General features: G+C 36.6%; 1 protein-coding gene across 3 annotated transcripts in view; it reads right to left on the minus strand.

The window, feature by feature from the left end:
• The window catches only part of CSMD3 (CUB and Sushi multiple domains 3), a 767,893-nt gene that overhangs the window by 31,566 nt on the left and 724,011 nt on the right, over window positions 1-12,316 (minus strand). For all 3 annotated transcript variants that reach the window (XM_049824473.1, XM_049824463.1, XM_049824457.1), the window contains 4 exons: window positions 10,808-10,987; window positions 6,865-7,038; window positions 2,970-3,143; window positions 2,638-2,711 (listed from right to left, as the gene is read on the minus strand). In XM_049824473.1, coding sequence (XP_049680430.1) covers window positions 2,638-2,711; window positions 2,970-3,143; window positions 6,865-7,038; window positions 10,808-10,987 — 602 coding nt within the window. The remainder of the gene's footprint in view (window positions 1-2,637; window positions 2,712-2,969; window positions 3,144-6,864; window positions 7,039-10,807; window positions 10,988-12,316) is intronic.

Consider the following 12,316-nt stretch of genomic DNA (forward strand, 5'->3'; position numbering starts at 1 on the left):
TTAAAAAAAAACAAAACAAAACAAAACAAAAAGACCACGAAATCCCCAAATGAGAAAAAAAACACTCACCCTGCATTAGAGTCAGAAAACCATCTTAAATATTCAACAGTAACAACTCCTTATTAGGAATTTGCCAACTACAAAACATTTTGCTTAATTGTGCATAAGGTCTTTTGGTCTATTGTTTAAAATGGTAGACAACAGATCTATCAGACAAAAGAAAATCAAAGCCATCTCACGTTCAGTATTTTGGTAGAATTTAGAATTATTCTTTACCTTTCTGCTATGGATGGAAGCAAAAGTCACTATTATTCCATTCATACCAGAAGTTAATTATAGCATAATATAAATTCATTTATAATGCATTTGCGGTTTAAATGAGTCATAACATTATTGAATATGCAGTAATGTAATATTTCTTTCCAGGTTCTACAGACAGTAACTTGTCTAGAACAGATCATTTTCACTGTTGTTTCCAACCAATAAAGAGCTAAACTCAGTTTCATCTGCACAAATGATGCTCCTACCCTGTTCTGTATTAACTAAGGAATCATATTTAGAGTAACCAGAAATTGCATGCAGACATTTAGTTACTATACAAAACCAAATTCACTACATGAGCATGAGGATAAGCTGCTGGCTAGGTAGGAAGACTATAGCTCATCCAGTTTAAATCTGCTAGGCACTAACTTTACAACTATAAATTCTGCCAGCAACTACACTTCTTTTAGAAATTATTTATCAGTTGACATTTTGCCTGGTATTTTGACAGTTCCACGCCAGCTGTGAGTGATGCTTTCATTCACAACGACAACTACACCACAAATGAGAAAGTCTGCATTAGCTTCTTCAGTCATAGAAATCTCATTAATATGCCAGAGAAATTGTGACAATAAAATTGTAGAAAATGGTCATTGCAATGATTCATTTCTTACACACTTGAATAAAGAGTTGCCCTCTAGCATAATATTGTATTATACCCAAAGGAAGTTAGTCCAAGGACTGCCCCTGCATACCCTATCTTGGCACGAAACAGGACTCCATTCCCTGGAGAAAACTGAGACAATTATATTACCACTCACATATGATTGTGATCTAGCACAATCTGAAAACCCAAAGATTGCTGAAATGATCACTGAGCAGGAGGAGTACTGCGCAAAGGCCACCAAATCAACTAACCAAAGAAACTTTTGACCATGAAACTTTGAAAAGTCTTTAGCTTTGCTTTTAGAAACTAATTTAATGTTGTAAATCTGTTAAAATCTCAGTCAGCCTTTTCTTGCATTTCTGGCAATCTGCAGTTTTTATTTAACTCCTGCTACTAGACAGGCACCACATACAACCTGGGAGCTGCTACCTTCTGCCTAGCTCTTTTCACATGTCTGGAGCTTTCAGCCCTGACACCAAACACAGAGGTAGCAGGATAGTTTAGACTCTCTCTTAGCTTGTTTGCAGCTGCCTTATCAGATTCCTAGCAAATTATACAGCACATTTTTGCATCTGTACACTGTTCACCCATGAAAATATCTCACTGAAATCAGAAATTCAGAAGCGTTTTCAATTTCACCTTTCTTTTTCCAACAGAAGCATATGCAAACACCATTTGCCACAACACACCCTTGTAGAAAAGGCTGCCAACAGCCTGCTGGACTGCATCAGGCAGAGCATTGCCAGGGAGGTGATCCTTCCCCTCTGCTCAGCACTGGTGACACCTAAGTGGGTGCTGGGTCCAGTGCTGGTCTCCTCAGTGCAAGAGAGACAGGGACATACTGCATTGCGTCTAGTCATGGGCCACAAAGCTGATTAAGGGACTGGAGCATCTGGAATACAAGGAGTGGCTGAGAGAGCTGGGATTGTCTAGCCTGCAAAAGAAATGGCTCAAGGGTAATCTTATCAGTGTGTATTAAAATTTCCTGAAGGCAGGAAAGGCAACAGAGACAGACTTTTTTTCAGTGGTGCCCAGTGACAGGACAGGAGGAAATAGGCACAAATTGAAACATAGGAAATTCTCTTTAAAAATAAAAAAAAGCATTTTTACTGTAAGGCTGATTAACTTGGAACAGGTTGCCCAGAGAGGCTGTGGAGTCTCCAACCCTGGAAATATTCAAAACCACCTGCACACAGCCTTGATCAATCTGCTCTAGCTGACCCTGCTTTGAGAAGGGGCATTGCACTAGATGCTCTCACAGGCACCTGCCAGCCTTCATGACTCTGTGATTCATTTGTGGTCACATAATTTCCAAATGTAACAGAATTGTTCTCAGGGGAAAAAAAAATCCACTGTTTTTTAGACTTTGTCTACACTAGCAGTTAGGCACACAGTATACACACTTTTAAGGAGAAAAAGCCTACTTGATAAATAGTAGGGAGCACTTCTCTATTGGTGGGAAGATACTGAATTCCTTCAAGGTGAAACCAAGCAAAACTTGATCACCAGGGTTTCACGTAGCACATTGCTAACAGGGACAGAAGATCAGTGTAATCCAACAGCTAGAAATAAGGAAACACAGCAACACTCCAGCAACCAGCTCTTACACGGCATGAGCAATTTCTGGACCTCTAATCAGAAGTTTCTAGACTCTGAGGTAGTATAAAAATAATTTAATATGCAAGTTAATAAAAAATAGTATACTCTACCTGATAGCCAAATGTGTTGTTCTGTGACCCATGCCTTGGGACTCCTGGATTTTCACATGCTGTGCGAGTAGGTTCTTATAAAAAAAATTACAATAAATTAAAGACAAAACAAATTACAGTATTTTAATGAAATACATGAATGTATCACAAAATTAAGCTTGTTCAACAACATGCAATAACCCAATGAGAGAAACAAAAATAAAGTGACTTGATTCTTGGAGAGTATAGAATAACACCAGGATAATTCAAAATAGCTGAAAACTCCTAGATTGATTTAGCAGGAAAAGGAATAAAAAGAATTTCAAGAAATTTCAATATGGGTGTAACCTTACCTATACATCGAGGGGAAGAACCACTCCATGTGCCATCTGCTTGGCAAATCCTGGTGCTGGAGCCAACCAAAATAAAAGGAGGATTGCAGCTGAAAGACACTTCTGACTGATAAATGAAGCTTTTGCCTTCTCTCTTCCCTTGAGCAGGTACTCCAGGGTCACCACAAAACTTTGCTGTGAGAAAAGATATGATAGAAATGGAATGTGTCATTTATTAAAATACACAAAAATAACACTTACCTGAAGTCAGTCAAGCAAATTTTGTATTTATTTTATTAAACACAGGTCAAATACATAAACATTTAATAGGAATTCAGAGAGAGACTAGATAGCCAATCTTTAGTCTGCTTCAGCTTGCAATAGTTTTGCTAGCTGTTCAAAATGCCTACATAATGGGCTTGGTCAGTAGCTTGAAGCTGACACTCAAGGTTACACAACTTAGTTTATGAAGGCCCAAATATCCACAATTCACCTCCACCCCAAACCACATCAATCTGCAAATCTTCCGATAGAGAGCAATCAGAGAGTGTACCAAACCTTCATGTCAATCTCCCGTCCTCTCTTGCTTTCTGCCACCTACCCAGTGCTCAACATTTTTGTATGAGTAAAGGATTTGTCAGACAGATTTTAGGAATCATAAATTCTTACTTCCTCATCCTTCACTGAAAGACAAGATTTGGTATATAGGGAAGTACAACACTTGAAAGTTAGTACAGCTAACAAAATAACCCCCCCACATAGTAAAGAAATTTCAGCAGCAATCTAAAAGTCAAACACTAATAAACTGTTATTAGGGGGGATATATTTGACTGATAAGAACATATTCTTACATTGATCTTTTTACTTTATACCTATCACCTAAAGATTCCTTATGTCTATAGCACAGCATAACTAAGTAAATGAACTGCTGGCAAATTTACTGGCTGCCTTCTGCAGTACAAAGTACTGATTATTGTCAGAAGCTGGATTTTGAATAATTGATTCAGTAAATGCAATCGGCAATGGTAAACCCTGTGCTGTCAGACTATATTATTCCCTGATGCACCATGAATTCCAATACTGTAGAGTGCAATTTCACATCAATCAGAAAATGCTGTAATACACACAAAAAAATAAAACACTGACCCGGATGTCTGCAATGACATATTTCTAAAAACACATGATGTACAGACAGTGAAATTTCCTGCTCCATCTTTCTCTTCTATAAACAAAATTCAAATTAAAATTACATCTTTTAAACAACCACCTTCAGAATACACTTCTAATATCTCTGTCATCTATGCCTTAAGCTTTCCAAAGGATGTGCTCACATGAAATGCTCCTGCCCTCTACCTCTTACTGCAGACACTGACTGTATGGGAAATCCATGCACACTCATATTGAAGAAAAAGGGCTTAATCTATAACGTACCAGAAATGTATACAATTTCATGGCTTTAAGTGAAATGGGACTGTCTGCAGAATTATAGGCCAAATTCTGTAAAATCCTTATCTATGAATTGGGGCTAGTGCCACATACTGAATCTCATTGCATGATTGACAGATCATGGTTATAATTTATGTTTTCATCAGAAAATTTTGTGGAAGTCTCAATTTGAAAATGCATGAAACACTTACAGATTTTTCACAGAGAGGCTTGAAATTGTCTCCTGAACAGTTCTTTGTACCAACAAAGTAACAACAACTCCCAAGGAAAAAAAAATCCTCAGAATAAAAATTTTTTTTTTTGGTAAGATTATTAAATTTTTGTAACTCTAAGTAAACTCCACCACAGTTGCCAGTCAACTTTACCCAATCATTGACTAGCTACTGAACATCTGCCTTCTATATAGGTAACCATAGAAACCAGGCACCATGGTAAAACATGGCAGTTTTCCCCTGGTATTGGAACAGGGGACAACACAACAAACTAAAGTTGCAACAAACTGGAAGATCTGTGAGTGCTGCCACTCCCAGTGGAAATATTTTCCTGAGGACTCTGAAAGCCTTTAATAGAGACAGGGCCGTGGAGCTCTGGCACTGAGGGTGTGAGGCTAGCCTCATTCTTCAAAGACATTTAATTGATTAACAGAAAGTTAGATCTGTGGTTAGGAATTGTCAGGCATAGGTCTGTAATTTTTTTGCCATCTATTGCCAAGCTTATAAAAACAGCAGTCCTTTACTCAAATTACTATATGAATAATTAAGCAGACAAATTTACTAGGTCATAGATGATAAATACTCAAACAAAGACATGATCAGTCCATTCTGAATAATTATTCCACGTTATAACTATACCTTGCATATCTTCAGCTACAGGCTCTATGGAACCAAGCTGGGAACTAAATTTCCGATGTCAAGAACTGCTTAAAGATTGCTCATTGAGAATGACTTTCACCAGCTCCCTCTCATTTCTGCCAGATGGTAGCTAGTTTAAGCTCTTTGACAAGCACTGGCTGCCAACTGATTTCTCTTGCAAGCCAATGGGTAACCATTGCACGTCAACAACATTCAGTTAATGTAATCTCTGCATGAAACAGCCTTTAATTCCCAGGCAGCTGCATTCTGTGCTAACTATGTCTATTAAAAAGCTTAAAGGTGGAGCCCCTTTTTCAGACCTTATTGCAGTATTGAGTATTCTAACCTCAAAGATGACAAATAGCTTGTGGTATCCAAAAATGAATGTAAAGACACAATATTTCAATCATGAAAAAATGATGAAAATAATTTTTCATGATCTTTAATGGTCATAATATAGTGGACTCTAGAAAAGCTGCATCTAGAGAACTTAACAAATGGTGGAGTTTTCTTGTTCCAGAAACAATGCCTTTCACCATGTTCCAGCTCTGGCACATACTGTTTCAGCAGCACTAAGCAGCTACTGTTGATGATATGAGAATAACATTAGAAAAAAAAGGAAAAGAAAAGATCATCTATATGATAGGTTTTCATAGTAGTAGAATATAGCCAAAACAGAGAATATTTTTGAAAGGGAGAGATGAAGAATGCAAAAAATAGTAAAAGAATGGAAAACTGCATTTTGTAACATTTAGCAAGCCACCTGGCAAGCTCAGCTACTTGGCAAGCTTGAATTAAACTTCAGAAACTGTAAATCCATGAAGATGAAATTATCCTCTTCCAGATAGACTCCTTGCTCAAGACCACTACAGAGTTTCAGTGGTATAGCTATTGTGCAAATAACTACGGAACCTCATTCTTCAGTGCAATCCACTGAATATCTCTCAGAAGCATCACAATGACATCTTTAAAAGATTTTTTAAATAATGTGTTGAATGACACCAACCTAAAGAAAAAGCCACATTTGCTATTGTAATGACATTTGTAGCCATATAAAAATCCATCAAAGTTTTAACTTTCAGGTTAACAAAATTTACTGCATAAAACATATAACTTAATTTAGTGAGGGGGGAAATAGACAATTGTCAAGGAATCACCCTGAGGCCTAGTTAACACTACTGACATGAAAAACATTCTGTGGCATCAGAGAAAGTTTAGGATGAGTAATGAGCAAATAAAAGAGATTATAATGAAACTTCCCCTATTCTATATATAGCTGGATCTGAAAACAAGACAGCACCTCTTAATCTTGTTTCGCCTTGGATCATTTGGTACGCATTGCCTGTAACATTTTTTTGTGTTTGTTTAAGGTTTCCTATATGCTCACAACGGGTTTACAGATATTCCTATGCCTTCCTCAATCTACAAATCTACAATTTTGGAAAATACAGAAGGATTGTATTTGTCCCAGGTTTGAAATGAACTGAGCCACTGCTGGAGGGGAAAAAGAAGACAAAAAAAAAAAAAAAAAAAAAAAAAAAAAAAAGGGAAAAACTTTAAAAACGAAAAAAGCGCTATAGTTGAATAAAGAAATATGGGACTATAAAGTAAATACATACGCAAGCACTGAGGCACTTCACCACTCCATGTTCCATTCCCAACACAAGTCAAAACAGCAGGAAAAGAGAGTTCATATCCTGGAGAGCAGACATAGCTAATGCTAAATCCCCAGTCCAAGTTCGTTCCTTCCAACCTTCCATTAGAGATCTGCGGAGGAGTTGGGCAGGTAACAGCTGCAATAATATTCAAAATAATTAGGCCCAGCTGCTGTAAATATCCCTGGTGTACACAATTACTAGAAGAACCATATGTGCTAATTTCACCTTTTTTAGAGGACAATACAGTCAGGACATGCTATCTTCCTCACTGTATTCTTGCCACATTTCCTGAAGTTAGTACTTCTGCTTTCCTCCATTTAGGAGACAGTGGCTGATTGATGAAGTGTCTTAAATAAAACAGGATGCTACATCAAACCAAATAGTAAGACTACCTAAAAATCAGTATGGAGACTGTGAAGCGTACAACATTTAAGATCCATGTGGTAGTATACTACAAAATTATTTTATTTGTTTAGGCAACATAGAGTACAATTATCTTTAGTTACCATGGTAATAGTAAATTACTTTCTTCCTGTTAATCAGCTTAGACATTTGCTAGATGTTAAAGCCCAGGGATGAAATTACAGGACAATTTTTCCAAAATATGACTTGAAAGCCTGTTTCTAAGTACCACAGTTTGGTTAGTATTTGTTTCATGAATAGCTCCTCACCAAAAAGCATCTAGCTTCTAGCTAGAGGGAGAAAATTTAAGGATTTGCAACCTCTTGAAATTGTCAGTGTTGCTACCTCTAAAAAGGCCAACAAGAAGTATTGCAGTATAGCTTCTCATTTCCAGGCCTCCCAGGAAAAAAACAGAAACAACTTCTACTCAGTTGTAGGAAAGAGGACTGAAAAACAGCACAGGAGGACAAGAGAAGTAAGAAGACATAACTGTAGTGATGAACATAAAAGTGTTATTTACTGGATAATGTGGTAGTAATAGGCAATTTTTAATTAAGAGCTGAAGGAAAAGGTATAAAAGAAGTTAAATGAAAAAAAATCCAAATCAAAAACAGAAAGGGGGAAAATTAGGTCAAAGTTACTAGAATGAATGAGAATAGAGAAAAGGGCTAAAAAAGAGAAAAGTTGGGAGAAACTGTGCTAGCAAAGGAGAAAGAAAGCAAATGAAACTAGAATGATTTAATTTAGTGGAGACAGTTGGGGTAAATGAGAAGAGGTGGTGGCTAAAAATAAAGTCGAGAACACACACAGGTCACAAGAATGGAGGAAATGAAATGCTGCACTTGTAACCTTTAAACTTATGTTCAGACAGCTGTCAGCTTGCAGGCTCAAAAGAAGTCAGAGGCACTAGATCAGGAGTACAGCATATTTGAATGTGATCTGCAGAACATTCACCATGTAACATTTCTCTATTCTTATAGTCTTCAGTGAGAGAATCTCAACTATTTACAACACAAAGGTTCTCTGCAGCATCATTCATGGCTGTTTGAGAATGCTGGATGAAAGTAGTACTATTATCAAATAATCCTTTGCCAACCAGTAAACCAAATCTAAATTTTAAGGCCCTATTTTTTATATTTTGTTTCTCTTGCTCTGGTTCATAGTACAAAAAAACCCAGCAACCAACCCAGAAAAGGACATAATAGCTTTTGCCACACTTCCATGATGCTTTAATAAAAGTCAAAATAAGTACTCCAAGCAGCAAAAGTCTGTCCACACTCTCCAAGAGCTTCATGACTAGTCCATTTAAAAAGATCTGTACATTTTAACTTCTGAGCTGAATAATAAAGAAATAAATTCCAGTGAAAAAATTAGGAAAGCAGACAGAAGAAGTAGCATGAAAATAGGTGTAATATCAGAATTTCAGGGTGAAAAAAGCAAAACAAAACAACAACCAGCGACAAGGCAGAATGCCTCCCTAAATATTTTGGTCAGAGATTTAACCATAAATATGTACAGCAACATTTTTCAGTTTAAGAGCTGAAAGTATATTTCAAATGCAAGTCTGCAGAAAAGACAGTGCTTGAATAGTTGAATATTTAGTTGCAGATGAACATGCATCCTTTTCCAACTAGGCAAAGAGAAAGAATTATTTATATCTTCTATTTCAATGGCACGGCCACAATTACACATCCATTTTCTGCCCAGTTCATTTTCCAATTATTTTAACTAAATGGTATCAGAGGACCCTGGCACTTCCTCCTGACAGTAAAACTAATTGTTATATATTTCAAACACACTACTGCATATTATCTATTACTTTTAATTACACAGTCAAAGAAATGAGGGTTATTAACTTACCTAGTGCACTCACACAAACCTGTGTGGAGTAGAATGAAATTCTGAGAACACTAGAGATTCTGCATATGATTATTATTTAGTATTTATACAAGCCATAAATACGCATGACCTAAAACCAGAAAGACTCAAAAACTCAAAGCCAAAATTGACAGTCTTAACTTTCTTTGTATGGTTTTGTTTGAATCAAATCAGAGTTACATCTCCAGCTCCCCGTTAGGTGCCCTGTAGTCCTTAAGAATTTGTGGCAGGGAGACTATACCATAAATACTTGTTCTGTCTTGTCATCTTCTAGCTGTTTGCTTACAGCCACTCCTGGAGACAGACAGACTTTTGGTCAATAGGACCAGGGTGGCTGTTCTTCTGTTCTTAAAATCAGTTTTGCAACTGAAGCTTGGGCTGGCTAAGAGCACAATAGAAATAGAAAAAAAAGTAAATTGTTAAGAGGATCTCGAAGTCTGACATCCTCAAGAATCCATTGGGAAAATAACTTTAAAAATTGACATTAGCAAAGGTGAATGGAAATAAACTGGACTTGGTAAGATATTGGGAGAATTGTACTCAGCAAGGAATGTAATTGCAAATGGGGTGGAGATTTGAAATTTATTTGATCTGTTTTGATGAATTAATTCAGGGGAGGAAAATGAGAAGTGCTGAGCAGGTATGTAACCGTACTTCCTGAAAACAAAACAGAAGGAAGATGGATGAGAACAAAGTAAGTACAAACTTAGCCGACTAAGTTTTAAAAGAATAGAGATCAGACATAATTAGTGTGAACTCAGAAAGAAAACACCAAAACAGTAATGCTGCTTCTCTACAGCTGTGGTATCAGGAAGAGTGAGAAAAATTACTCTAGAGAGAAGATGTTTGAGATGTTTCTCAGAGAAGTTTGTTCTAATGACACAGATAAGGTGGTCTTCCAGTAACATTCAGATTTTTTGCTGTTTAAATTTTAACAAAGCTTTAAAAAATTTCCAATAAACAGAAGAATCAAGAATGCAATTAGTAAAAGAGAAAAGGAAGATCTTGAGATTAAACCTTTCAGTTTTCACAGTAGAGAAAATAACATGAAGCAGAAAAATGTTTCTTAGGAAGTTTGCTAGAAGGATTTAGTCTTTTTGCTGAGTATGTTAATACAGCACAGTGATGCTCAAAGGTGCACGTCTAATGAAGGAGGGATCAGAGAAAAATCTTAGTATTATGGATAGAGTAACCCAGAACAATTTGCCTTTGACAAAGTTCACTTGTGTATATGCAGACCTTGCCCAAAGGTGTCTATCACGTGAGTGGTCTTTTTGTAAAGGCAGGGACATATATAAGGTCATTTTTGGTTTGACATGCTAGCATTAACAAACAAACACACAAATCTAAACCATCATTTCATATTGGCTAATTCAGTTTAGCAGCAAAGTAATAAAATGTTATACGAAGCTACAAAAAAAAGGTTCAACATACTGTGCTGGTATGAAAAATAAAAGGGTAAGGAAGCAAAGGATGAAGTCACCATTCCTGCAATCAAAAAGTAAATTCAGTGTATTCATAGTAAGTTTTGATTTCTGTGGAAGTATTTGGCTGACCCATTACGATAAACATTGGATGTAAATGTCACAGAAGAAACAGCTGACAATCAAAATAAATGTTGTACCTTTGCATGTTGGGATTATTCCACTCCACGTGCCATTGCTAGTACAAGTGCGAATTAAGGAGTTATTTGATTCCATTGTATAACCAGGTTGGCACATATAAGTAACATTTTGTCCAACAACATAATCATCACCATATCTCATGCCATTGGCTGGGACTCCTGGATCTCCACAACTGATAACTGCAAATATATATTGAGGAACAGATTTTAAAACCTAAATGTGATTTATTTAAATGTGAGGGGGGAAAACATAGGGCAAAACTAGGAATTTATTGGGGAAAAAAAGGAGAAGGAAAAAGTATCATAAATCTTATCTCCATCAGAAGAGAAGATAAACATATATGTTACCTGAATTAGCTGCCAAACACAACATGTAGAGCTGTATAACAGTTATATTTGGAGAACATCAATACATGTGTTCAACAGTAGAAGTAATGGACTGTACAATTTTGATCAGTAAAATTTCAAGATTATAAAAAGAAAAAAAAAAAAAAAAACAAGAAAAAATCCCTATGTCACTACGACCCTTTGATACCCTCAAATTTTCCTATCAGTTCAGATTTTCATTATTAAAGAAGCAGATATCTGTTGTTTAGTTTACTTTTCCATGGGTACATCTTGCAAGGAAACAGAGTCTGGAAAATTTAAGATATATGTCTGCAAAAAGCTCCCACTCTGTAAATGCTCACATGGTTACTATGTACCTAAACAGATGAGAATATTCAGGCAACCCCCAAACATGGGCCATGGCTTATGCCAAAATTAGGCGTACAGTACTTTAGTGAGTGGGACTGGTTGTAAAACCTCTTGTGACTTCTAGTGTCAGGAGATAATTTAATCTCCCGAGATTAAATATTCACAAGGAGTTAATAAAGAGTTATATCATTATAAGCTGAGAATAACGTTAAAATAGGTAAGTTTCTCTCAGATCTGGTCAATTAGATCTATCAACTTCTGGAACAGTTTTCAGAGTCAGAAATCTTGAGAACCCTAGTGGCAATGATAAAAAGCTGTTGTTTTCAGGGGAAAAAAAAATACCAGGAAAAAAATGTAGTTCATACAAAGTACAGCACCCATGTGTTCTACAGTTTATGTTATAGTAAACTTGACAATCCCCCTGCAGCATTTTTATTACTTCTGGAAAATTGTGGGAGGCGGTTTCCTGGGCAGAAAGCACATCCTGGCCACTTCTAACTCAATGCCAAAGCATGACCAATGTGAATGGCACCCTCTCTGTATCCTGGTTTCCAAAATAAGAAAACCCATGATGACATATTTCTAGTGTATTCTGGCCAGGTCCCTTGATCTAAGTAACTGGGGAAGTGAGAATCCAAGGTATCTAGTATGCCTGCTCTACAGTTTATCACAGTCTGAGTGAGCAGATACTAATTAAGCTGCATGTATCAAATCTTAAAAAAAGTCCCACACAATCACAGTCTATGGATACAGAAGAGATTATAAAACATACCACAGGGTTATCTGTGTTAGTCTAAAGGTAGCTAGTGCAGT

Source organism: Accipiter gentilis, chromosome 2 (genome assembly GCF_929443795.1).
Source record: "Accipiter gentilis chromosome 2, bAccGen1.1, whole genome shotgun sequence".
Taxonomy (NCBI): Eukaryota; Metazoa; Chordata; class Aves; order Accipitriformes; family Accipitridae; genus Astur; species Astur gentilis.